This window comes from Bacillus rossius, chromosome 18 (genome assembly GCF_032445375.1).
Source record: "Bacillus rossius redtenbacheri isolate Brsri chromosome 18, Brsri_v3, whole genome shotgun sequence".
In the NCBI taxonomy this organism is placed as follows: Eukaryota; Metazoa; Arthropoda; class Insecta; order Phasmatodea; family Bacillidae; genus Bacillus; species Bacillus rossius.
This window is the reverse complement of record NC_086345.1, coordinates 27,154,158-27,182,023: the sequence shown is the minus strand read 5'-3', so window position 1 is coordinate 27,182,023 and position 27,866 is coordinate 27,154,158. Positions and strand designations below refer to the sequence as shown.

Genomic DNA, 27,866 nt, shown 5'->3' with positions numbered 1-27,866 from the left:
AGTTCTTTATACCGAAATGACAATGATTGCCTGATTTGGGGTTTTTAACATAACTCGATCTTGTTAAAAAACAAAGTAGAAAATCTAATACCAATATGAGTGGTACAAGCATCAATTACTTTAACAGCTATACTCTGGGATCAAAATACTATGTACTATCGTATGAAATTAAAATTTGAAGTTCATCTATAAGAATTTATTGTGAATACATTTCACAGGTATCACGCAAAAATTTAGGTTGGGGGGGGGGGGGGGGGGTCTAACCGTCTTTCAAAAACAAAATGCTAATGCTCATTTAACGAAAATTTTTGCTTGCGTTGCGATGAAAAAAGAAAGCATTTTGTGATCCCAGCATAAACTAGTCATTCCGGATATATTACATTAAAACATATGAAAATACATTGCATTAGAACAATGGTTTAGGTTACTCTGCAACATATAGATAAATAATAAAATGCATGTAGATAATTCATAAAATATATAATTTTCATAATGTTGTACTTAACACAGTCAAACTGTAGGTAACAGGTACATCGAACAAAATAAAACAAAAACACTTAAAACCTCAATTTAGCACCAAACGATGAAATACTGAAGAAAATAGTGACAGAACATGGTTTAAAACCATAGGAACTTTTTAAATATAATTATTTTTTTTGGTTTCGATAAGTAAAGGAGAGTTGGAAAGACACGTTAGTAAACGTAAGTATTTTTTTTTTAAAAGCAAGCACCGTGTCTGCACCCCGTGACTGCCGGGGTTACTTGGTGTCTATGAACTTTGCCCCATCCGAGGCCGTCACGATGAAGAACTCTGGGTCGCCGCTGAACTTGGCCTTCATGTTTGCGATCGCCTTCTCGACCGCGCCCTTGTACACCTGCGCACAACCCAGGCCTGGGTTAGAAATTTGGTTGTCTGTAAAGTCGGTTTAGGGACGATAGTTTGACGTGACGTCATAGCAAAACATTGATGAAATGATTGCATACTTTTATGAGTAAAATTGAATCATTTTTATTGAATTATCACTATTTTGTATGGATACAAAGGAGGAGTGAAATGAAATCTACAATTTATTTGACAAAATTACTTTTATTTGCAGTCGTTAATTCAAATATGTTTATTACTTTAACGAAGAGATTATTTTAGCTATAACTTTTATACATGTTTGCTATTTAACTTCTTCCAATCTGTGTTATTCTGTTAAGGATAGGACGATGATAGGAAAAGTAGGAAACGAATGGGAGTGTTTCAAGTTTAATGTGCCTCGAAAAAGTCAAATCGATGGTTGTTCCAATCGAGTGGAAGAGAGATAGATGCGGCGCAAGCGTACAATGAGCGTAATGGGACACAGTGTAACGGTACAAGGTGCATAACGGGACACTTTAAGTGCGTGCAGCCGGCGTTCATCGATTTATTAGACGTTGTCACGTCAAAAAACTAACATCCTGCAATTTTAATAATGTTCGCAGGCAGACAGTAGGCAACTGCTCCCTGATGGTGACTGCAATGTCGACCGAAAAGTCAGTGGAATTATTCGCCAAGGACACGGCTACAACCCAGAAGCCAAGCTACCTTCAACCTGCAATTTTGTTTTAAACCATTTTTTTTAAGACTTAAACCAGCTATTTTTATTGTGTTAGTGATTTTAATTCTCAGCGTGTTCAAACGAAAGCCACGCTTTCTCTGCCACTCATGTTGAACGAGAAAAGTTGTAACATCAAAAAACTAAAGTCCAGCAAATCTGCATTTTTCAAATTTTTTTTGGTTTTTTGCTTTCTTCACTACTCAAATACTTTTACATTTTTAGCTAATTATGCACTTAGATTGGTGAATAATCATGTAGTTTTCTTTAATGATGGCTCTGTAATGCAACCACATTTTGCTTCTGCGTCAATTAAATGAATACCAGATTTTTTTTTAAAATGAACTTTACGCACAGTGAAACTTTTATTCACACTTCACACAAGAGCCCAAGAAAAATGGATGCAAAAAAAACAAACACAGTAAAATGAGAAGAGAGATGTACATACGGAACAACATTAGCGTGGAGTAAAGTACCAGAAAAAAAATTTACAATGCATTTTACCAACCCAGTAAAATTGTTAAGTTTGAATACTAATCACAGATAATTAGTTACATAGTTGTTCCTCAGTTATACATATTTCTTTCATTTAAAATTTTATGTTAATAAGTCACACTCAATGTATGAGTTGGTAGAAAAATATAAAAAAAAAAAGATATGAAACACTGAAACAAATATCAAACTGTTAGAAAATAGCAGATAGACTTCTTAACTAGGTACAAGATAGTTTTGGATTTCGGAGGGTGGATGATCACGTCAGCCGATCATATACAAACATTGAAGACCACCGAAAATTTCTGCCAGGATAATTCGGAAATATGTTTTGAGTACATTTGGAAGCCAATTTTACCCAAGAGCGTGATACATGAAATTACAAAAGAAACACACATTCTGTTAGGCCATATAGGAGCGAAGAAATTGTTTAAAAGACTAATAAAATCATGTGATTTGTGTCAAAAAGTCAAATACGTTTGTCACTTGCTCACCAACAGCCGAGGGCACGACACTCGCAGACGAGGACGACAAGGGATAAGATGACAAAATGGTCGCTTGCAACTACAGTACATTCCCGATCATCCGCGAAATTAAGTGGCAGGGCCACCGCAGATAGTGAAAATCGCGGATAATCCGCAAAAGAGCCGAAAATGGGAAACAAAAAAAGGAAACATTAATTTCAATTTAAAAATCTAAAAAATGTATGTACAGTAAAAATTTTTAAATGATGCTAAAATTTTAGTAAAATTACGGCATAATTAAACATATTCAGTAATGTAAACATAAAAGTGCTCGGTAATTTCTTCGTAACAAGGATACAGTACTGTACGTACTCGGAGACTTCATTAGACACTGCGTGAGTTCCGAGAAGGCCTGTGGCGTTTCACTGCATACTGCACACAATACACCCGTCAGTAGAGTTCAAATTTGCTCACTTGTAATAAAATACAGATTTACGTATTTGCTGTATTTTTTCGTAGCATTCGCGGATAACAGGGAGTTCACTGTACATGTCGGTACCAAGCCCTGCCTGAGTGGAATCTACAGCAGGCGGGCCAACCCGCGCAAGGTTGATGTGCCACGCGCTCGCAGCGACCGACACGGAACGAAGAGCGACAACAGAGACTCCTCCCCCAGGCTAAGGGACGCAAAGGCCAGGGTGTCCATAGTTAGTACTTTCCTACTAGACCTAGTAATTTCATATATTTTTAGTGGTCTAGTATGTTTACGCTCAGATCTAGTACTTTTTTTCTTTAATATAAGAATATAACAGTAGCTCCAATATGTTTTATTATTAAGCGTGATTATTTTTAAAAACTGCGGAAAGTATGTGCGTGTGGTGTCAGGGGCATACCCAGGGGGGGGGGTGGTGGTTTAGGGGTTCAAACCCCCCCCCCCTCCCTTAGCACCAAATCTTTAATTAATTTCTTATTCATCACTCAAACAAATTTCATATTAAAATTAATAAAATTTAAACCATTACAATATTTAAATTTAAGAACCGAAAACTGCTAAAATAGCAATATTTTACACCTTAAAATCCAAATTTTCCCGGGGGAGGACCCCCAGATCCCCACCTTTAATACGGGGGGGCCATGCTTCTTAACACCCCCCCATACACAAATCCTGGCTACGCCACTGGTCCACAGTTAGTACTTTCGTACCAGATCTAGTACTTTCATGAGTTTTTTAGTGGTCTAGTACGTTTACGCTCAGATCTAGTACTTTATTTCTTTAATATAATAATTTTACGGTAACTCCAATACGTTTTATTATTAAGTGTGATCATTTTTAAAAACTGCGGAATGTATGTATGTGTGTGTGGTGTGATGTTTAAGTTAGAGCGTCGCAATGTCGTAATAACTTCCTGAATTGTTAAAACCATAACAAATTATAATTTGGTACTTTTTTTTTCAAATATAGTACTTTTTTCTCTTTAATATAATAATATTACACTGACTCCAATACGTTTTATTATTAAGTGCGATCATTTTTAAAACCAGCGGAATGTATGTGTGTGTGTGTGGTGTGTGATGTTTAAGTTCGAGCATCGCAATGTCATAATAACTTCCTGAACTGTTGAAACCATAACAAATTATAATTTGGTACTTTTTTTCCTTTCCTGAATTGGTAGGAAATATAATAAATTGATTCTCAACTGCTTTCTTTAAGTAGAGGAATTCAAGACTTGTTTGTAGGTTAACTGCTCTCCGATGATGGCGACTGCAACGTCGACCGAAAACGTAGGTGAATTATTCGCCGAGGACACGGCTACAACCCAGAAGCCAAGCTGCCTTCAACCTGCAATTTTGTTTTAAACCATTTTTTTTTAAGACTTAAAACCAACAACAATCTCGGAATGCTGAAATATATATATATATATATATATATATATATATATATATATATATATATATATATATATATTTTTTTAGATTATAAAAGCAGTTTCACTCAACATCATGGACCGCCAGTATTATAACTACATACTATTTCTATGGAGTAGCTCGGCTTCTGGGTTTGTAGCCTCGCGGGCAGCGTTGCGCGGGGTTCGCGGGGACGTACCAGCGTGACGGTGCAGCCCCCGAAGCCGGCGCCCGTCATGCGCGAGCCCAGGACTCCCTCCGCCTGCAGCGCGGCGCACACCAGCCGGTCCAGCTCCGCGCACGACACCTCGTAGTCGTCCCTGGACGACACACACATCGCCCCCCCGGCACGGCCCTTCAGCGACACCGTCGACGCATCACGCGTCCAGGGCCGGTGCAAGGTAAACTGGCGCCCCTAAGGCGAAAAACCTTAACGCCCCCCCCCCCCCCCCCCCGCCCGGACACCACAAAAAAATTTTTTTCCTTGCCTCAAAATACATCACGTAAGCCTAAGATTTTGTCAACAATCAAATGTAAGCAGGCTTGTTTTTTTTTTACTTTTTTACTTATTACAAATCATAAACAGGTCTCACAGTGGACTTTAAATAATTACTTATTTCAATGTAAACATTCCAAACTGTTACAAAAATCCATTTTCATCTAGTTTCAGTAATCGTTAAACATGTTGTATCAGCTGTTGTGTGTCGTGCTGCGCCGCCCCCGGCTACTTGACGCCCTGGGCGGTGGCCTAGTTCGCCTGTATGGACGCGCCGGCCCTGCATGCGTCACAACTGCCAGCTGTGGGTCTGCAGGTGGAGCAACCCGATCGGAAGTGCGTGACGACAAGAATGCATTTAAAAAAATCGGCTGTCTGTAAAGTCGGTTTACGGACGATAGTTTAAACGTGACGACGTCATGACAAAACATTGATGAAATGATCGCATACTTTTATGAATAAAATTGAATCATTTTTTTTATTGAATTATCACTTTTTTTGTATGGATACAAAGGAGGAGTGAAATTAAATCCACAATTTAATTGATAAATTTACTTTTATTTGCACTCATTGATTCAAATAATGTTTATTACTTTAACGAAGAGATTATTTTAACTATTAACTTTTGTACGTGTTTGCTATTTAACTTCTTCCAATCTGTGTTATTCTGTTAAGGATAGGACGATGATAGGAAAAGTAGGAAACGAATGGGAGTGTTTGAAGTTTAATGTGCCTCGAAAAAGTCAAATCGATGGTTGTTCCAATCGAGTGGAAGAGAGATAGATGCGGCGCAAGCGTGCAATGAGCGTAACGGGACAATGTGCATTACGGGACACTTTTTTGTGCGTGCTGCCAGCATTTATTGATTTATTAGACGTTGTCACGTCAAAAATAATTGATTCTCAACGGTTTTTTTTAAGCTCAAACGGAGGCACGAGACAACTATGTCTCGCATAGTAGAGGAATTCAAGACTTGTTTATTGTCAGCGTGCTCTATACTATCTCGGAATGCTGAAATAATTTGTTTTAGATTATAAAAGCAGTTTTACTTTACATTATAGACTATATTATAACTACTAATTTCTATGAAGTAGCTTGGCTTCTGGGTTGTAGCCGCGTCCTTGGTGAATAATTCGCAGACGTTTCGGTCGACATTGCAGTCGCCATCATCAGGGAGCAGTAGGTAACTGCCCCCTGAAGATGGCGACTGCAATGTGGACCGAAAACGTCGGCAAATTATTCGCCAAGGACGCGGCTACAACCCAGAAGCCAAGCTACTTCAGAAAACGGCCGTGAAAGCCTGCGAACATTATTAGCAATTTATATTTCTTCAGTTTTTATAAAAACTATCAGGTTGTGACACCTACAAAAAAAAAAAACACATGTAAGAAACAATAATATTAAATAATGTGTGCTTTTTACTACTGTTTAGTATTTAAATAATACATTTAATTCAGTCATAAACATTTAAATTGTTATTTAATCGTAAGTACAGTATTAACTCTCTGTAAGAGTTTACAAAAGAACTAGCTAGGTATAGTAGCGCTATCTGTCGTGTTGATTATATACACGACGTGGGTACACATCGGCCGCTGTGCCAGACGTCTTGCGAGATGTCCGTGCGAGGCAAAGCAGGGCGGAAGGGGAAGTTAGGGGAAGGGGAACACGTACCAGCGGGAGAAAACGGGAAAAACTGTACCGAAATGTAAACCGACAGTAACAACAAAACTCTCGAGTGAACAGAAAAGGCCAGCAGCCCAGAGGTGCCACCTTTTAAGACCAAAGTCAAAAAAATTCTGAACGCGAGTGGTTCAGTTGGTGTGGGACTACAGACCGTGCCAGACACAGAACAGCGGATTTAACACCTTTCACTTACCTATATCCTTTCTTTACCGAAAACTAAAAAAAAACATTAATGTGCCATAAATATTTACATCAGTACGGAAATAGATTCTGACCTTGACTTGCATGACTTGAGATTGTAATCTTGTACCAATTAAATTTCAGAAACTTTTTTAAACTCCAAAGTATGCTTCCGGATAGAAAACAGCGGGACTGCGATGGGACTCGTGTCTCGTGTGTGTTTGTTAATGTTGATAAATATATGTGGACTGTATCGAAAAGTTTTTAACCAGCGATGCAACATAAATTACACGATAGCATTCGCCCCAACCATTGCGACCTACCGCCATCATGCCGATCGAAACAAAGACTGTTTTTTTGTTTCTCACCGCAGGGATACCACCCTCACGGTTTTTGGACGCTAACACTTTCAGTGTTCCGACATGGTGCCAACTGTAAAAAGCTTGGGCGTGGGATATTTAAACCGTGTGTATCACTTGGCCCGGTACAAGAGCCACAAAGTCAACTCACAACACAGTTCTATATACAAGAGTTCACGCTAAGTACCAAACAGTGTTTAAGAGTATTTCATCTGAAGCTGTCGCAGTCCAATCCTGAATGCGTCCGAGCCTCGGCCTCGAGAACAGAGCCGCTGCGCGGCGAGGCACGGCGCGGCGCGGCGCGGCACGGCACGGCACGGCACGACACTCACCTCAGCGACTCGTGGCTCTCCACCATCAGCTTGCCGAACGCCACGTAGTCGCCCCGCATCAGGGCCTCCGCCCCGCGCTCGCACCGCTCGATCTCCGAGACGACGTGCCGGGCCCGCCTCAAGGTCGTGTCGTCCACGTCCTTCCCTTCCAGGGCTGCGGGTCAAGGGGGGGAGGGGGGACCAGGCCCCGCCATCGTGCCGTTTGAAACATTTTGTTAACCGCTTGCAATGAAGCTTCCGTTGGTTTGACATGGCTTAGGACTTAACTTTGGCTACTGGTTGAAGTCATCTCTTGTGAACTGATGTGGTTATCACGATAGTCGTAGTTGCTCGAGTGAAATAATGAGTTATTTCCTCACAGCGCTTACAGACTAGAGCCTGTCAGTAAACAGGTGGTTACAACAATGTACAGAAGTTCTGGGAGATATGATTTATGCCTTGACTTTCCAAAAATTGAGATATATATATATATATATATATATGTAGTTCAAAATTAGAATTATAGCAAAAAAGATAAGAAAAAAACCAAAATCCCCCTTAAGACCCGGCCTTGATATACATTGACAGTTATAGCGGAGAGCACTTAGTCTGGCTTTATAAACCATGCCAGGAGTTCAGTGATGCAACACGCAACCAACACAAGAAAATCACAGTCGTTTGTGAAGCACCAGGGGTGTCCACATTCTGAAAAAAATCAGGGAAGTTTGGAATTGATCAGGGAAGATCAGGAAAATTTACTTGGAATCCTGGAAAAGTCATGGATACCCCTGAGTGATAATTATTTGAGGGGGAAAATTTCATGATTCAGTTAGCCATCACCCAGAAAGTGAAATGTAAACTTTGTTGATTTTTTTCATCAATTTGGCAGGTCATCTTTAGAAAGTTAAAAATATTATGTTTATTGTAAACAGCAGCTGTTAAATGTTTTGTAGGATTTGATTGTTTTTTGATTACGAAATAACTTTAATATTTCAATAAATAAAATAAAATTAACCTTGTTAAGGAAATGAGCCAACTGAGCTTTGATGCTTCGTCCGCTCATCCACAGCGGGCTGTTCGAACTTGCTTCGTGAATTGCAAGTGTCTCGTGACGTCAAATAAATTCAGGTTTGTCTCTGCTTGTGGTATTTAGGGTGACCGTCATTCTCGCAGGTTGGAGTGCTCTACCAAACTCCTGGCCAGAGAGCGAGGGTGTTGTGACTGGGCAGTCGGGGTGGCGCACCTGTGAGGTTCTCGGGCTTGGCGTCACGCAGGCTCGGCACGCCGAGGGCGCGGGCCGCCGCCTCGCACTGGGCGCGCCGGGCGGGGTACTCGCTGCCCGTCAGCTCGTGCTTCACCTTCGAGTTGGTGATGAGCACCACGACGTCCTCGTTGTCCAGCGGCACCAGCGAGTGTCCCAGGGACCTGCGGCACACCCACACACCAACCTCTCTCTTTCCCTCTCTCCTCCCCTCTCCCCCTTTCTCTCTCCCCATATCAATCTCTCCCCCCTCTCCCTCCCCCTTTCTCTCTCCCCTCTCAATCTCTCTCCCCCTTTCTCTCCTCCTCTCCCTCACCCCCTCTCCCGTTTTCTCTCTCCCCTTATCAATCTCTCCCCCTCTCCCTCCCCCTTTCTCTCTCCCCCTATCAATCTCTCTCCCCCTCTCCCTCCCCCTTTCTCTCCCCCCTCTCAATCCCCCTTTCTCTCTCCCCCTCTCAATCTCTCTCCCCCTCCCCCTTTCTCTCTCCCCCCTCTCTTCCCCTCTCCCTCTTTCTCTTCCCCCTCTCCCATTTTCTCTCTCCCCCTCTCCCTCTTTCTCTCTCCCACGCTCCCTCTTTCTCCCCCCTCTCTCTCCCCTCTCCCTCTCTCCCCTATCCCCCTCCCTCTCTCCCTCTCTCTCGCCCCCCTCCCCCTTGCAGTCCCCGGTGGCCCGCGGCACCGACCTGCAGTCGATGAGGAGCGCGTTCCCTTTCTTGCCCAGCACGGAGATGAACTGGTCCATGATGCCACACGGCATCCCCGCAAACTCGTGCTCCGCCTTCTGGCACGCCAGCGCCTTGTCCGTCGGCCTGTCGGCATGATCACGGATCACACGCCGTCGCCAGCGTTCCAGCCAGCAGACCGGAGAATACCTCCGAACACCTCAGCATGCAGGGACAAGATCGCATAGCCTTTTCGGAGGACTTGTCACGACAACAGGACCAACAAAATAAAAGTATCTCAGACGAATCAGCACGTTGAAGAGCTGAAGCGGTGGAGATTTTCACGTCGCACGGTGAATTGCAATAAAATTGAAATAACACCGTAATGCATGTCAATCAATGCACCATATTATACTAATGCCAAAATGCATCGAACTTGAATCACACAAATTTAAGTTGTAACGCATTAAATTCAATGAACTTAATTTTGTCGGCGTGAAGTTTGAAACCAAAATGTAACTAAATAGATTTTAAGAATTTAGTTTTTCTTTGTTTGAGCTTGCATCTGTTATCGGTAACTCTTTTTTTTTTTTTTTTTAACATTTCTGACTTTTGCTCCATAATTTTTCAATACACACAATCACTTACAATTTATTTTTATTACAAATAGTTCGGCCTTTTTTATTAGAAATCTCCAGGGTCAATCTGGGGCAAAGAATTATTTGAACTAGATATTATTATGTTTGCCATTACAGAAGTCCCTGTAATTAAAAAAATATAAATATTGCAACTTTACAACTACAATAACTTGCTAACCCTACCAACATAGGTTTCATGGTCTGAAGTAGGCTACACACATAAGCACAATTTATTTAATTTTTACAATTTTCATAATGCATTCATAAAGCAAATTATGGAAAAAAAATCTTTTATCAGGCTGGTTCACACATGAAAGTTTGCAAACAAATTTGGTCATTTATAAACCTTGATGTGTTGCAATACGCATGGCAAAATATCACAAAATAAAGTTCAAACTCGTAGCACACACACACACCGTTGCGTAACAGTACTTGAAGTGCGCTTATCAGCGACACACTTCAAATGCTCGTTAACTTTTACGTGCTGATAAACAGCGGAGTGGCCTGAGGTGTGGTAAAGCATTGAGCTACAGAGGCATTCGAAGGAAATCCACAGAGTGTGCACAGAACTTTGGTACCTGTTGTCTAACACCTGACCAACCAGCCAGAGCAACTCAAATTTTAATCAATCCTTAAAGAGGCCTCGTTCGACAACGGGCCTAAAATCATGCCAATTCCTCACCTCCTAGACTTGAGGCATGTGTGAAAATCTCAAAATAAGGACAAAATGGTTTGCCTAGAGTGTGGCTGAAATACCAGACCATACACAACTGTGCAGACAAATAAAGTGCTGTGGTTGGTACTTTACTTTTAAGGGGCCCGCCTAGTCAGAAGTGTATCTGTGTCAGGCGAGGCGGGACGATAAGTGCGACGCTCGCTGGTGCTTCTAGCGCGGTGTCATCTTCTTGTGGTGCATAGGACAACCATGAGATTTAAGCAGTCATCATAATAATATGTGGCGAGGAAATGAAGACAAAGGTGTAACGCAAAACCCTTGAGTGCTTTCAAAAATCTGTACCAAATGTTTTCATGCCTAAAAAAATTATTCTGAAAACATAACGTTTTAGCCATTTCACTCTCCTGGAAAAAAACGTTTAAAAAATAAAAATACGGAAACAGGACTACTCATCCACCCGTAGCGTATTCTTAAATGCTTTTCTACAACGGACACCACTCTGGTTATCTTGAGCAGTTTTCGAATTGGGAATTTTTTTTTTTCCTGAAGCTCTGCACGTATTTAATTGAGGCCAGGCAGGCAGGGCCTCAACAGGCCTGTAGGGAGGGGGGAACAAGGGATTGCTTCAAGTGGACGACGACAAAACACCGGGGTGGGGGAGTGTCGGGGCTCACGTGTCGGCCGTCTGCCCCGTCAGGCGCTCCAGGAAGGTGTAGACGGAGACCTCCAGCGCGGCGCTGCTGGACAGTCCCCCGCCCACCGGCACGCTCGAGGCGACCACCGCGTCGAAGCCGGGAACGGTGCCTGCAACGCCGTGCGCAGAAACACCCTTAAAACCGTGCCCGCTCGCGCAGAAACACCCGACATTCCCACCGGGAGAATACAGACACTTTGTGGAATTATGATAATAATGTTAAGTATAGGCTGTCCATAGAAGATTGCGGTATATACCTCCAAACAAATCCTAAACTAATACATCATTCCCACCAACAATAGGAAAGAATTTTAAAGCAAATAGTTGGCAAAGTAGTTCTATCTGTCCCCCCCTTTCCCACGGCCCAATTTCCTCCCCAGAAATTAAATTCTGCATATTCCATCTCAAGGTGTCCAATATGTAACTCAACGTCAAGCTGAGAAGAGTTGATAGACCAGTAAATTAGGGTTCTGAATCTATAAACAAAATTTCAAATGTCCCAGTTTCAATGGTATATTATAACAGTTAAATTTAAGACTATTTACAACTAATCAGACATCAAATTGAAGGTAAACCAACATAGTTTTTCTTACATATGTAAAATATGTGCACCTTTAGTTATACGGCACACATCCAACCTAAAGTCCAATCCTTCCCACAAACTTTGGTTACCAAGTCCGGAGTAATGGAAACAATAGCCTCTTCAATTCCGCGTCTCAACTCTGGCCAATCATTAGGTAGCGGCGGAACGTAGACACAATCTTTTATAAAGACCCAAAGTAAAAAATCACGTGGTGTTATGTCGGGTGAACGCGGAGGCCAGCAAAAAAGAGCTCTGTCGTCTCGACCATTCGTGGATGTTTTGGTCACATGAGGGATCGCAACTAAACGTTTGTTGAACTGAAATTACAGATTCACTCTTAGCAAATTAGAAAAAACAATACTTATTAATACTTATGAATACTTATTAATAGTTATTCTAAAACAATAATTATTTACGCTTAGGAGTCACCATTTTGCGAACTTTTGACATAGGCTGATTTAGGCTTGTTTTCTGTGTGCATGTTCGTCATCTATTTTCTGTCCATTATTGAGTGTAGCCAGCAATAGCATACGTCAATAAAAAAAAAAAAACCAAATCTAAATCAATCTTCTCCAGTGCAAGAACCAGTCGAAGGACGTCGGTGGTTTGCGTTCCAACGGTGGCTCTCGGAAGCACCTTTGAAGTTGGCGACGACCCCCTTGACGTAGTTGGACCAGGCGGGGGCGCCGGGCTCCAGCTGGCCCTTGGACGGGGCCGGGAAGGTCACGCGGGGGGGCTGGTCCGTGTCCTGGAAGGTGGTCACCACGTTGCACTCGTCCGAGTCGTTCTTCCTGCCGACGACCACCGTGACCATCGGCAGGGCCTGCGGAGAACAGACGGACTTCTGTGCACCCGGCGTCGAGCCGAGAACAGCTGACAGGCCGGTAAGTTCCGGTCCACAACAACCAAAACCAAAATTCAAAAAAATGTCGGTAGTATTGGAATCATGTGTATTTTTTTTTTTTTTAATTTTTTAAATCCCCACCCCGAAACAAATTATTAGATACTGAAACTACAATTCATTGCCGCCAAGCAATCATAAACAACAATTCAAAATAAAATCAAACATGCTATACTTAACCGGTGGGAAGGGGGGGGGGGGGGGGAAATTTCTTTGCACGACTTATGCGGCAACAATTTTTAATCAGGTAACTTTGACCATCCACACTGTAAAAAATAAATTACCTAGCTAACTTAGAAAGTTGTTTGCTTTAATTAGCCATCTTTTCAAAAAAAACTTGCCTAGTTGGAAAAATAATTTTTTTTTACAGTGTGACTACTCAAGTTTACCTGATTAAAATTTTCTTTTGCAGCATAATTCTTCAAGATATATTTTTCCCCCTAAAAGTATACAATGTTTGATTTTATTCTGAATTGTTATCAATAGTAGGGTTGTTTTTGATTATGTAGGAAAATTTTTTAAATCCAGGCTGGGGATTTAAAAACTTCTAAAAAAAAATGCCTACAACTCGAACACTACGAAACTTTTTGAAATTTTATTTATTGATTCAGAACCCTAATTTACTGGTCCATCAACTGTTCTCAGCTTGACGTTGAGTTACATATTGGACACCTTGAGATGGAATATGCAGAATTTAATTTCAGGGGAGGAAATTGGGCTGGGAAGGAGGGGGGGGGGGGACCGATAGAACTACTTTGCCAACTATTTGCTTTAAAATTATTTCCTATTGTTGGTGGGAATGATGTTTTTTTATAGGATTTTTTTTGGAGTTATATACCCCAATCCACACCACTGCATATACTTCTGTAAATAATGGGCTTTAAAGCACCAGGAAACAATCTTAAACCAACATGGATCCTGCCAGAATCCGTAAGCAAGCCCTATCCATGTAATAACAGACAGACATGGTGCCTTATAGCCTTATTAGCAATCATAGCCAAAGGATCTAGAGAAGGGCTTGGTAAAAAAAAATTAAATTGGCTAACAATGAAATATTTAAGCTACCCCAATACATTTTTTGAGACCTAAGGTGGTGCTCACACAAATGGTTGATTTTTAAATTTTATTATCATTACTATTAGTTAAAAGACTATTCTGAAAATTTTAACTCTTATACCTCTCTTGCATTTTTTTCTTCATCACAATTATTTTCAATACAGATATTTACTAAGTTTTAAATACGGTACCTAATGTATTGATATCATTAGCATGATTTTTACAGCAACCATATCCCTTGAAAATATTTGTGACAAAACAAAAAAATGGAAGAGATCAATATTAAATTTCCAGAAACAGTTCTAATAGCAGTAATAAGAAAAATTAAAAAAAAATAATTAATATTATAAATTATTAAAAAATTTATTACTATGTTCCTTGGCAACAAAGTTTAGAGATTAATATAATCTGCATGCATAAAACTACAAATTTATTTAATGTTATTTATAAATCATTATGAACAAAAATATGCCAGGAGCCGGAATCAAATGTGCAACAATCTGAAACTGCATTACGTATGTTTTTGATTAAGGAACGTAACTACGGGTTAGTATAAATGTATAATAAATTATAAATAATTACGAGAAAAGAAAGGCAAATTCAATGCAGGGATAATTCGTGCGTTATTAATAGCGCTTACCATTGGCAGCACGAAGCCATCGTTGTAGTCCGTGTGCTCGCCAATCAAATTAACGCGGCCCGGCGCACACGCAGCCGCCTCCGGCGCGGAGCCGAAATTCTCTACGAAACATTTACGTGCTTGGGCGTAAACGTCGCACACGGGAGCGAAAGAACTAGCCATTTTGCGGGACGAGTTTAGGATCTGCGGCCCGAATACGTTCCAACCTCGAAATGCGCAACATTAGATAAGATATTGGCACTTTTTTAATCAACAATGACGGAATGGTAAAAAAAAAATCTGCAAAAAAAAATATATTTAGGGAAAAAAATATCCGTTATGTTGGCTATAAGACACAGCAGACAACACAGCAGCACACAGATTTGACAGTTGAAACGAAATTCAAAACCTCGCAGCGTACATTGAAAACGGAATAAATATTCCCATTTCACCATAAAAACACCGCGATAGAACATTGATGACTTCGTAAACAATATTAACACGCAATTTTTAAATTAAAATAATCCCTCCACGTCAGCCTTGAAGTACGAAGGCATTTTGACGTTCTTTTGTTTACAGTTTATTCGCAATGTGTCAGCGTAAACGTCAACTAGCTCGACAAAGCTATTAATTTCTATAACTTTCAGTGTATTCACGTAGCACATATTTTATATCATAAAACACAATGAATCACTCTTCTTAGCTTGAAATGACAGTATCAGATCCATTATTGAAAGAATTGAAAGGTACTTTTTTGCGATTTTAATGTAACTTGTAACCTTATTGTTGGAAATATTGTAATGGCATGAATGCATTTAAAGTTTACTTCGCTTATTCGCATGCATAATATTTATTGTAGTTTAGGGTATTACATATAGTAAGCCTTATTTACATGTTAAAGTATGATATAAACACCAAAAAGAAAGAGGAAAAAAAAAAAACAAGTGTCCTAGTACTAATTTAAAAAAAAAAAAACGTTTAATTTAGAGCCCTTGTTAAGGTAAGAATACAGAAAAAGTCACCAAAGATTTTGCAAGTGGCATTTAACACTGAAACATATATATAAAAAATAAAAAAGACACTGAAAATCAACTAGTTAAGGTACTTATTTTTATTTCTAGTTATAATATTGAGGCGGATTCAGATATTTTCAAGAACTTAACTTGTAACTAACCATTTTACGTTAGCCGATGCAGTGACACTGATGCTGCCATGCTTAGTCCAGGTAAATTTTTAATGGTATTTTTGGGTTAAAGAATAGGTTACAATTATCGTAAAAATCACCTGTAATATGAATATAGTGATATTAATTTTTTTTGTACTTTAATATCGTAGCTGAGGCTGTTCTCTATGAGAGATATCAATAATCCTGTTGTCGCAGTTCTACTGTTTACTTGGTACTAGCAGCAACATGATCCTGTGGTTATCCAGAGAAATACCTACCGCGTAGCCGAGACTTATTTCTTTAAGACTGGGATGTTAAATTTCAGTACATTACGGTCGGCCCAAGAATGTTTACAGCCCTAATTGGTTTTCCATCCTAATAAGGCACAATCGGGGTGGAAATTAGACTTTGGCCCCAGTGGTAACATACTGACAGAAAACATCCCTGTCTTAACACAGGATCAGGTTCCAGCTAGCATCAAGTAAACGCTAGGACGGCGACATCAAGATCAGGGTTATCCCTCGATGAAAACAATCTTGGCTACGCTATTAAAGCACAAAAACAAATTTACATCATTATATTTACATTACAGGTGATATTTACAATAACTATACACCGTTCTTTAAGGGACCCGCCTAGTCAGGGGTGTATGTGTGTCGGTGAGGCGGGATGATAAATGCGACGCTCGCTGGTGCTTCTAGCGCGGTGTCTCCTCTGGACTGGCGCGCAGTCTTCTCGTCGTGCGTATGAGCGGTGACCGTAACATTACATGGCGGAGAAATGAAGATAAAGGTGTAATGCAAGTCCCTTAAGTGCTTTCAAGAATCTGTACCTGTTGTTTTACGCCTAAAAATTACTCTGAAAACATGGATTTTAGCCATTTTAAATCTTCTGAAAATACAGTTTAAAAACTTAATCCGAAATAAACATACTTTTCGGCCCTCAGTGAATTCTTAAATGCTTTTCGTAAACAGACGCCACTAGGATATTGTAATTGGTTTTGAAATTGCATTTTTTATTCCTGGATCTCTGCGCACCGCGTGTGTGCCCGGGCGATGGGGCCCTTATCCCGAAAATACTGTTTTTCCCATGTGGCTGGAATAGTAGTATTCAACGTTGACCATGGCGGGGGTCAAATAACGCACGGGCAGATGGTTAATGGCATGTGAAGTTCTTGAAAATATATTAAATGTGCCTCAATTATATAATTAGAATAAAATAAGGAAATAAATTAATCCATTTTAGGGTTTTCGACTTCTTTTAGAGAGGCCCCTACATTAGACAACTAACGTGTAACTATTAACAGTAGCGGCTTCTGAGAAATAAGGCAAATAATAATTAAGATTGAAGCGCTGGATAGTTTAGATCAGCTACACTAAAAATACTTAACATCAATTTGAAAATATTTTAATTTCCAAGATTGGATGTAATACATATTAATCTAGCACACCTAATCCAACCAACCTTTCACTTATGATTATTTTTCCTAATTCTCTAGTTAAGTTGCTACTCTGAGGTTTTTTTTACCAATAAAATAAACTGAAGGATTAATATTTAGTTATATTTACAGGAATATTAATAGAATGAAACAACTGCGTGGTTTAAAATATTTAGTTCAAGAGCTTTTTTTTTTTTTTTTGCAGCATGCACGGCAAAGCTGATGCAAGCATCCGCTTCCGGCAACGAGATAACTGACGATGACATAAACCTGCTTCCTTTCTGCCAGAATGTGGAGCAAATTTTTCAGAAGGGCCTGGTGCAGGGCCACTCCGTCCTGGGCCTCGCCCCGACCGCGCAGAGCTGGTATTGGCTGGAGCAAGCGGCGAGGATCCCGAGCAGGTGAGCTCTCTGTCTCGTCGGGGTGTCTTCCCAGCCAGTGGCGTAGCCAGGATGTTTGTATGGAGGGGGGGGTGTTAAGAAGCATGGCCCCCCCCTATTAAAGCGGGAGGTCCGGGGGTCTTCCCCCGGAAAAATTTGGATTTCAAGGTGTAAAATAGTGCTATTTGAGCAGTTTTCAGTACTTAACTTTAAATATGGTAATGGTAAAAAATTTTAATTTTTTAATAAAAAAAATTGTTTGAGTGATGAATTAAGAAATTAATTAAATATATTTTAATCAATCCAAGTGCCTTGTCCACGTCCCACTCAAAATCATAAATCATGCTCGAAGCTCGACAATACAAAAAGAAAGGAATAAAAATGGTTGGGTTTCGGCAGAACTGACCTATTCCTGGAAACAATTAGCTTTAGCTTGAAGAGTTACATGACACCATGTCGTCGTCTCAATTCTATACACACACAGCGATCCTTACACTTTTGGAAGCCCAGTCACCACCTGCTTATAATTACAGCGCTGGTTAAATACAGTAGGTGTAAGATATTTGAAAACTTGGGACCCGTCACGGCGTCACAACCTTATAGCTTCTGCTCGCGACAGGTGTAGGGGAAGGGAAGGAGAGTCGGTAGGGCTCACTTACTCTTCCCCTCCAGTGCAGTGGCCGGCGATAGCTGTAAGACACCCAGGCTTTTAGCTAACCTGCTGTCAGTTAAGAAAAAAAATAATGGCTAAGGGGGGTGGGGTTAGAACCCCTAAACCAATTCCACTCGTTTCATTTGTTTCGCTGGTGGTTGAGTGGTGGCCGAACATTCCGACGCGTCCAAGACAGGAGGGCGATGTTGGATTCGGTCGGACTGGAACGCGATGCCGGGGAGAATGGAATGTCCTTAAGTGTGATTATGACGGATGTGTTATTTAAATTATGCGTGCAGTAATTAGGGAAATTTTGATTTAATACTTTTTTTTTTACATACACCATTGCAGTTTTGAACTGTTTGTCAAGGAAAAAAATTTAAGAATGCAAACTAAGAAATAAAAAATAAATAATAAACCCACAGAAAACGAGCTTTTAATTTTCTGTGTAATTAAGTCTAATTTTCATAGTAAAAAAAGAATCATATCACGTTAATGATCAATATCACTAACATTAATCGAGTGTAAGGAATGTTTGAAGCACAAAACAAATTTCAAAGTTTGATCAAACACTTTATTTTTTTAGACAATAAGCTATAGTTACGTAAAAAAAATAAATGATAACGGTGCCAAGCGTGTATTGTGATTTGTTTGTTATCTAGCCAGATAGACTACTGATATATAGGGATAAGATTATATGGTGAATTGCGATAAAATCCAAATAACACCGATAAGCATATCAATCAGTACACCATATAATATCATAGAAATGAAAATTAATACACCATAAAGCACTGAAATGCTACTGAAAGCACAAAAATTATCAGCATTTTAAATAACAAATTTATCTCAAAACACAAAAAAACAGATTTCTTTTTATTAGACTAAACTCGAGGAATGTAACATACTTGGCATGAAAGTTGTACCAAATTGAAGTACTAAATATGTAGATTGAATTTGTTATACTTTTTTGACCTAGGAACTTTTAACATTACATAATTGTTATGTATGTACATTTTTCAAACAACCAGTTGTTTGCAGATTAATTTTTATTGTTCTGAGCAGTTTTAAATGGATATTACAGATTATTGCATTGTAAAGAGCTTCATGTATCGGTCACAATAAACTACTTTCTTTTTTGGTGAATTAAGTAATTTAAGAGTTATTTTTGTGGGTTGTACTTGGTGTATCTAATAGTGACTATAGTTTAAAAAAAAAATTTCAATTTGAAATGTAGAATCACTACGTAGTATAAAACAAAGTCACTTCCCGCTGTCTGTCTGTCCCTATGTATGCTTAGATATTTAAAACTACCAAACAGATTTTGATGCGAATTTTTTTTAATAGATAGAATGATTCAAGAGGAAGGTTCATTCATAATATAGTAGAGAAACACTGATAATTTTAGAGGTTTCTAATGTGATGTCATAAATAAACACATTTTTTTGCGCTTACATTGCAAACGCTGGCTCAATCCTACGAGATAGATCAAAATAATGTACTACAGTATTGTACACCTTAAAAAAGGTCTACAAAAAAGTCCGCGATGGGATATGTCTATCTCTTAGGGATAACCCACAATAACCATTTTTCATCCTTTACTTTTTAACGAGAAATAATGGCTTATTTACGAAGCGATTTTAAGCAATACAGCATTAATCCTTATCCAATCAAGTACCTTAAATACATTGTGCATTTAATATGGATCAATATGAATAAATCGCAGGGTCAAACTTTCAACGTTGCAGGCTCAGATTTGAGCGTTGAGTGTTTTTCACATGTCCAAATTATATGTCGCTCTTTCAAGAGTAACCTCTGAAGAAAACATGTTTTGTATTGTCCGATGACAAAAAAAAGCTGTGAAGGTTGTGTATAAAGACATTCTGTGGTGTGTTTGGTGTCGGGATCGCACCCGTGCGAAGCCGGGGTGGGTCGCTAGTGGAATACAAAAGTAGATATGTATTCACGCAGATACAGAGTATTTCTGGGAATGCTGGCGGTGTGCCCTCGGGATGAGGTGACAAGGCGACGGTCGCTCTCTCTGTCCCAGCGCAGGCCCCAGCTACCAGCTGGCCGTGTCGGCGGTGCGCAGCTGCCCCAAGGTGGGCACGCCCCTCGGGAGACTCCGGCTGCTCGTCCGCACCTGCCTCGCCAAGAAGTGCCTCCACGCCCCGGTCGAGGCGCTGGTGAGTCCGCCCCCCTCCCCCCCTCCGGTCTCAGCCCTCGGGCTAGGAGGACACGCTGATTCCTTCAGTGCAGCGCATCACACACCTGTTATTGCTAGAAGCCGCCCGTCCCTCTAACGGAGACGGCAGACCCACGTTTTAGCAACTCGAACCCATTGTGTGGTCACTTTCTCAAGCGTTAGGGGACGCGATAAACGCATTGGTGTGCTAGTCTATTTGATGAACAAAAAAATAAAAAATCTTTATAAAAAAGTAATTTCGTGTTTCGAAATACCTACCCAAGAAAACTGGCATTACGATGATTATAATACATATTCTTCCTTCTTGATTTCCCCATAGGCGTAGTAGCACGGCAGTTCAGCATGCACGCACTTGGTGACCTCGAGATACGTGGTTGAAATCTCGTCACTGGAAGAAAAAAATTTCTACTATTTTTTTTAAATAACATAATATATTAAATGATAATGTTGAATCAGCCCATTAAGGTTTAAGGTTTGTTTGCAGGTAATATTTACAGACTGATTTCAGTCATTCAAGCAAAATCGAACATTTAAAAGGGTTAGAAACGTTTCAAACACTATTTGTTGATATTTTTTTTTCATTTCGCGTAAAAATTTTTTTTTTTTGTTTTCGTACTCTTTTTTGAGTCCTAGATTAGGATTTGAGGGGTGGGTGTGTTCGAAGTACCCTTTGCGATTCAAATTCGATACTCTGATTTGATAAAGTTGGGATTCGGGCCATCGCTGAATGGAAATAATGCCGCGTGTGCTCGTCGCGGTGCGGAGGGACGTGTGTCTCCGGGGGCCCGGCAGGTGCGGGGCGGGTCCCCGCGCGGCGTCTACGACCCGGCGGGCTCCGTGCTGGGGGACGAGATCCTGGGCGAGATCCTGCTGTCGGTGCTGCTGCAGTGCGGCCGGCTGGCCTTCCGGCTGGACCTGGCCAACTGCTCCTTCCTGGACGCGTCCTGGCTGCCGCCGCCCGTCGCCCGCCTCGAGTTCGTGCCCTGCCGCAGCCTCGGCGTCTGCATCACGTGAGTCCCGCCCGGCCGCCCTCGCCTGCATTACTCCGGGGGTAACGCCGCCAAGTCAGGTTCACGGACGATCATTTCACCTGATGACGACGTAAAGAAAACATTGACGAGAAAATGGCATACTTTTTTTAATTTTCGAATATTATTTACACAGTTTTTTCCAAATTTAATTTAAATAATCACTCGTATTACGAAAGATATAAAGGGGGGGTCGTCTGTGAAGTCGGTTCACGGACGATAATTTTACGTGATGACGTAAAGAAAACATTGCTGAAAAATTGCATACTTTTTTTAATTTTCGAATATTATTTACAGTTTTTGAAAAATTCAATTTAAATAAATTTGTTTTAAATATAATCACGAAAAATATCAGTTATAGAAATAAACTGAAATCAAATCAATGTCAATAAATTGATGAATTCGAAATGACGAAAATCCGACAAATAAAATCAATTTTTTTAAAAATCCCCGCCTTAACCTGTTTGATATTATAGAAGAATTTTCTCGCACGGTGGTCGGCCGGTTCCTCGCACGCTCGGCTCGGGCGGAATGTGACGATGAGTCATGCTATTTTGTGCGTGCAGCCGGCGTTCATCGATCCATAAGACGTGTATCACGTCAATAAACATAGGTCACACGGCTTTCTTTCTGTCGCAGGTTCGTGGGCGGCAAGGCTATCGTGGCGGCTGTCGAGACGAACAGCTTGGCCGCCGAGGATGTGAGTGCAGTGGTTCTCCCCGGCGTGCAAACATCTTAGCTTTGGTACACGGCACTTGGAACGGAAGTCGCGTTGAACAGTTGGCGGATGGCGCGAACAAATGTTCATGAAGACAAAGGGAAAACTTTATAGTAGTAACTGTTCAGTGAACTGTAACAAAATGAGTTGGTATTGTTAGTAAAATTCCTTGTCCAAAATCAGGTCCAACGCAGGGGTTTTTTGTAGTTGTTTTTTTTCCAAGTATTTTTTCATTTTCAGCACAGCTGTTTCATTATAAGTTTTAACCTTTTGCTCTGCAAACGAATGATTTGATATTCGACTTAGCTGCTCCGGCAAAAAAAATTCTAGCGGCGTGTGCTGAAACAATTTTCCGTCATTTTAAAGAAACCGACATTAATTTTTGTGTCGGAATTTCGTATTATGAAATTTATTGGCAGCATGAGAAAACATGAATTGGCTCGTTACCGAGGTTAGATGATTACAAATCACTGGCAAGTTCCCATTTTTTTTTTTGGTATTTATTTATCTGTTTTGGGACTCACGTGTGGTCAATGATGGGGTCGTTTATAGAAGTAAATGCAGGGTTTCTGCAGACAGGGAATACCTGGAAAATGGTAACAACTCAGAGAATTTAAAAGGTGCTTTCAAAACCTGTTTGACCCAGGGAAATTTACCAAATTTAGGTTGCCAAACTGGATTATTAATATTCAATTCTAGTGTGATCCTTTTAAGTCTTAATCCTGCATTCCAATCACAAATTCACGTGCAGTTGGAAACTCATCTGTTTATGTGGATTGGTACTGCACTGATACACTAGTACAAGATTACTGTTAACAGTATTTAGGTATTATGTTTATTTACAGTGGCCTAGTTACGAGCCACCGAACAACGTAATTTGTTTATACGAGCTGTAAATGGCGATTTTGAACATTTCTTTTTGTCTTGTTTGAGGTATATTTGACGTCAGGGAGATCAAATTATATAATTACATAACAGTTTTCATGTAATTATAAACCATGTGTATTTTGATATTCAGTTTGACTGGATGTATAATACCATTTATTATTAAATACACACTTATAAATACACGCACAGGACTTCTTAAGACCAGAAGTGTGGGAGTTAGCCTCTCGTGTGAAAACCGAACTGATATAGCGAGGAATTAAGTTGTTACCAGTACAAACATTGTTTCAGGTATTTTCATAGATATTTTTCTTAATGATCCTGAGTTTAATCTGAGAAGATAATACAATTTTGTTCAAGCGTGTTTCCCGTATTGGTTATTCTAGTTTTGCACACAGTTGGTAGTTTGAACACTATAGTCTAATTGGTGCAATCTTTTTCAGTGTCTGTTTTTATGTTATTTGTTATATAATTAAATCACTCTTTCTTTACATATACAACTCTTGGTCGTCATTTCGAAAGTTAATATTACTGAACCCTCAACACATTAAATGCTGGTTGTCATCGTTAGTTTGCCATAGCTCAGTAAAAAAAAAAAAATCAAGTGCCCGGAAACTAAACACTCAGTGTGTGTATAATTCTTATATTTATTTTATAGTACTCGCACTACACCTAACAGCACATTATTATTATTATTATTTTTAAGCCTGTTACTATTACGTCCGTGTGTTGCTTTACAGACGTGCACAGAAAGGTGTAGGTAAATGGTACACTATCCTCTTTCCCCGAAGACCCTACAAAAATCTTTCATTCCCGCCAACAAAAGGAAAGAGTCTGGAAGCAAGGAGTGAGGCAGGAGACTCGATCCTGCCCTCGGTCATAGCCCCCGGTGACCTGTACGCTGACAAGACGCTGAGCTTGTGTGACGCTGGCAGGACAAGATCGAGACGTGAGACTGGAACCTCCATGGAACCACCCACGCCCTACACCCCTGCCCCTGTGACCTGGACGCTTGTGTGACGCCGGCAGGACAGGATCGAGGCGGGCGACGTCCTGGACGAGCTGAACGGCCGCCACGTGACGACGAGCATGCGGGGACAGCTGGCGTCCATCATGCGGAGCGGCTCGGGCAAGCCCGTCACCGTCACCGTCATCAAGGTACGGCGCGTCCCTCCGCTCGTTCCGTGCCTCTCGCCTGAACGTAACTGGACGAAGCGCGCACGCGCGTCCGTCCCGTGGATTTTTCCGTTTGCACGTTCTGTAAATGCACCTGAGGAAGTGTAGCTCGGAGGGCAGGTGGTTGGTTGTTGGCAGGCCTGCTACCCAGGCACGCTGAGCCTGTACCCGCCACTGGTGGGGCTACTGTGGCAGGCCCGTCTCGACCCGGACCGCGTGCGCAGCGGCCACTGCCGGGCGGCCACGGAGCACCAGGATAACACCTGCCTGCCGGCCGTCAGGTGCGGTGATTGGTCCGGTCAGGTCCTTGAGTAGTGGCTTTGAATATATATATACTGTATAGAAGTCACCAGCCCAGGTTAAAATTTCTGATACGGTTTTGAGGTAGTTGGTTAATTCACCGCCGCAATCGCCACCGTCTCTAGGGCATCGACTTGTGGTGGTCCCTAGCGGACAAGTCGCCGCCTGAGTATTGGAGTGTTCTATGTCCACTTTTTAGGTTTTTTATGCTATGGACACGAAATTAATATTAGTATTCATTTGTACTATATCCACACACGTCTACGCACATAAAAATGTTTGTTCTTAATTTAAGACCAATATTATTTTGTTCTATGTCATGATATTCATAGTTGTTTGAACTTTCAAATGCTTATATCTCAGTTCCGACTTCAATGGACATAGAACACTCCAATTCTCAGGCGACGAAGTGTCGAACTCTTCAAACACCCCTTCCCCCTCCCGTTGAACGACCTTGAGCTGCAGTGAATGTTGGATGGGGTGTGCGGGGAATGACAGCGGGCGACAGTGCTGCGCTCTAACGTGGAAATAACAACCTTAAGACGATACAGGGCGCTACGGCAGCGCACTGCAGCGGTGAAGTTCCCAAGCTGCTCATCATACGCTCCTGAAAAACGTAGAGTAAATCCTATCCACTCGCGACTTCTATACAGTATATATATTCAAAGGTAGTGGTGGGCCTTTCTCGAATCCAGAACTCGAATTCCAAACCCAAATAGCACCTAGAACACATTCCACGCAATTTGTGTAAAACTAATTACTTAGCACTATAAGTAATTTCTAGGGACTGTGAAAACAATTTGTATTAACAGGGTTTTCATTTATGAGGTTTCCCTATATCGACTGAAAATTTTAATAATAGCTTTTTAAAAATTAAAGAAAAAAAATTTAAGCTGAAAAAAAAATTTTCCACTTATTAAACTAAGATAAATATTGAGAAATATAACCTTTTTTTTTCCCCCAACAGTATGCATACATTTTTTTAAAATTTGAAATAATGAATATGTGAATTTCATTCAAAATTTGTAATAACACTCGTATTTTTTGTGTAAGTATGTAATCAGTTGGATGAACGAAACAATTCCCAAACTTAACATATTATTATTTTAAGATAATAGATTTCTGATATTTTTTTTTTTTTAATTTTATAACTATTTAAAAATTTTATTTTTTATCTATGTTAAGGTTTTGATTGTATACATGTATGGTGTCTACCACTTTGGCCCTTTGCCGTAGGCAGACATGTAACAATTTGAATTATTTATTTCTCATGTTACAGGCCTCTATTAACGGGTCAGTGTGTGTTCGTGTTGTTGTATCTCCAGGGCCGGTGCAAGGTAAATTGGCACCCTAGGCGAGAAACCTTAATGCCCCCCCCCCCCCCCCCCCCCCCACGGCCGGACACCCGAAAAAAAAAATTTTCCTTGCCTCAAAATACATCACGTAAGCCTAAGATTTTGTCAACAATCAAATGTAAGCAGCCTTGGGTTTTTTTTTTTTTTTACTTTTTTACTTATTACAAATCATAAACAGGCCACACAGTGGACTTTAAATAATTACTCTTATCAATATATAAGCATTCCAAACTGTTACAAAAAAATCCATTTTCCATCTAGTTTCAATAATTGTTAAACATGTATCAGCTGTTATGTGTCATGCTGCGCCGCCCCCAGCTACTTGGCGCCCTGGGCGGTCGCCTAGTTCGCCTGTGTGGACGCGCCGGGCCCTGTGTATCTCGGACCAGTTGATCGTGGACTGCAGCGAGGCGCCCATCTTGTCGCAGCGCGGGCCGCGCGGTGGCGTACGTGGGGAGCGATTCGACGGGCGCGCGGGGTGACGTGCGGGAGATAGAGCGAGCCGTGGGCGCCGTGCTGGCGGCGGAAGCGCCGCGCCGCGCCGACGCGCGACTCGTCGTCGTCGAGTGCCACGAGATGGGCGTCCGCGTCTTGGGGGCGGACGACGGCCGGGTGAGCCCCCCCCCCCCCTTTTTTTTTTCACCCCCCGCCCGGGGGGTCCCGGCGACCAACTCCGACACTTTCCTTTTACAAATGTAATTTGTCGATTAAATATAGTTTATGTTCGTCGTCATGTTCCAGCCTATGGCCGGTTCACTCTGTTCATCTCTCTCTTCTGCACTTCTTTAACTGTTTGCTGTGCCCACCGCCTCCTCGGGGCCTTCCTCCTGTGTACGTGACCAGCCTCTCTTTTTTCCCCCACATTCTCTGCACATTTCTCTAAATGATCTCTTTACAACGTAGACAGTTCTGCTTCTAGTTATCATGTGTTGATATGAAATTATCTATTCCAGATATTCTGTCATTTTTTTTTTGACGTGACAACGTCTAATAAATCGATGAATGCCGGCTGCACGCACAAAAACATGTCCCATAACGCACATTGTCCCGTTACGCTGTGTCCCGTTACGCTCATTGTACGCTTTGCGCCGCATCTATCTCTCTTCCACTCGATTGGAACAACCGTCGATTTGACCTTTTTCGAGGCACATCAAACTTGAAACACTCCTATTCGTTTCCTACTTTTTCCCTATCGTCGTCCTATCCTTAACAGAATAACACAGATTGGAAGAAGTTACAAATAGCAAACACGTATAAAAAAGTTATAGTTATAATAATCTGTTCGTTAAAAAGTAATAAACATATATTCGAATTAAATGAGCGCAAATTAAAGTAAATTTATCAATTAAATTGTAGATTTCATTTCACTCCTTTGTATTCATACAAAATAGTGATAATTCAATAAACATGATCCAATTTTATTCATAAAAGTATGCAATCGTTTCAACACAGATACTTTCCTTTTCAAATGTGATAGTCGATTAAATATAGTTTATATTCGTCATCATGTTCCAGCCTGCGGTTGGCCGGTGAAGCCCTTCCGTCCACCGCGAGCAAGGAAAGACCCCCCTTCCCTGACACTCTGTGGGCGGTCAAAATAAAGATAAACAACAGCAAAAAAAAAATTATGAAAAATTATTATTCGCACATTTATCGGCGCGCTTTGATGGCACCGCCCGCCGTTGAAGTGTCGAGCAGAAAACAAAACAAATAAAGTTAAAAATCCAAAGTTAAACCAGACCTCAAGGAATCAGCTTTTGAAATATGTAAGATTTCGAAAATCGCCAAATTCATCTTATTTATTTGTACGGTAACCATGCACGATACGTAATGCCAAAGAGGAAGAAGGCGCTCAACAGCCTATATATCTAAACACAGAATATATTTTATAAAAAAAAATATAATAAAGTAAATATCTATACAAATAAATAAATTTTATAAAGTTCCACTAAAATGTCTGAATAACTTACATGCTGCACAGCTTATAATATACCAATTAAAAG

The 27,866-nt window shown here is 40.8% G+C and overlaps 2 protein-coding genes across 5 annotated transcripts in view; one reads left to right on the top strand and one right to left on the bottom strand.

Annotated features, from left to right (window-relative positions):
* Window positions 1-463: 463 nt before the first annotated feature.
* On the bottom strand, window positions 464-14,871 carry LOC134541446 (galactokinase-like). Of its 2 annotated transcripts, none has more exons than XM_063384910.1 (8): window positions 14,582-14,871; window positions 12,621-12,807; window positions 11,382-11,511; window positions 9,415-9,540; window positions 8,714-8,895; window positions 7,492-7,645; window positions 4,641-4,761; window positions 464-875 (listed from the first exon to the last, which is right to left on the bottom strand). In XM_063384910.1, the coding sequence occupies exons 1-8, from the start codon at window positions 14,741-14,743 to the stop codon at window positions 759-761; spliced, it is 1,179 nt and encodes a 392-aa protein (XP_063240980.1). In that variant the 5' UTR covers window positions 14,744-14,871; the 3' UTR covers window positions 464-758. The 2 variants fall into 2 exon arrangements, with proteins under 2 accessions (XP_063240980.1, XP_063240981.1); XM_063384911.1 differs by lacking the exon at window positions 14,582-14,871 and adding an exon at window positions 14,063-14,135.
* Window positions 14,872-15,117: 246 nt separating this feature from the next.
* LOC134541445 (uncharacterized) overlaps window positions 15,118-27,866 on the top strand; it is a 19,619-nt gene continuing 6,870 nt past the window's right edge. Inside the window, exons 1-8 of one of the 3 annotated variants that reach the window (XM_063384909.1) lie at window positions 15,118-15,306; window positions 17,369-17,564; window positions 20,246-20,381; window positions 21,194-21,411; window positions 22,069-22,129; window positions 24,062-24,190; window positions 24,347-24,489; window positions 26,292-26,475. In XM_063384909.1, the coding sequence (XP_063240979.1) occupies window positions 15,270-15,306; window positions 17,369-17,564; window positions 20,246-20,381; window positions 21,194-21,411; window positions 22,069-22,129; window positions 24,062-24,190; window positions 24,347-24,489; window positions 26,292-26,475 (1,104 nt within the window). In that variant the 5' untranslated portion in view covers window positions 15,118-15,269. Of the gene's footprint in view, window positions 15,307-17,368; window positions 17,565-20,245; window positions 20,382-21,193; window positions 21,412-22,068; window positions 22,130-24,061; window positions 24,191-24,346; window positions 24,490-26,291; window positions 26,476-27,866 lie in introns of those variants that run through there. The other 2 variants (XM_063384907.1, XM_063384908.1) reach the window with 2 other exon arrangements.

Coding starts and splice junctions, on each gene's coding strand:
- LOC134541446 (XM_063384910.1), bottom strand. CDS start 14,743: ATGGCTAGTTCTTTCGCTCCCGTGTGCGACGTTTACGCCCAAGCACGT. Junction 12,808..14,581: donor ATGGCTTCGTGCTGCCAATG/GTAAGCGCTATT, acceptor TGTTCTCCGCAG/GCCCTGCCGATGGTCACGGT. Junction 8,896..9,414: donor GCGCTCCTCATCGACTGCAG/GTCGGTGCCGCG, acceptor GGTGTGCCGCAG/GTCCCTGGGACACTCGCTGG.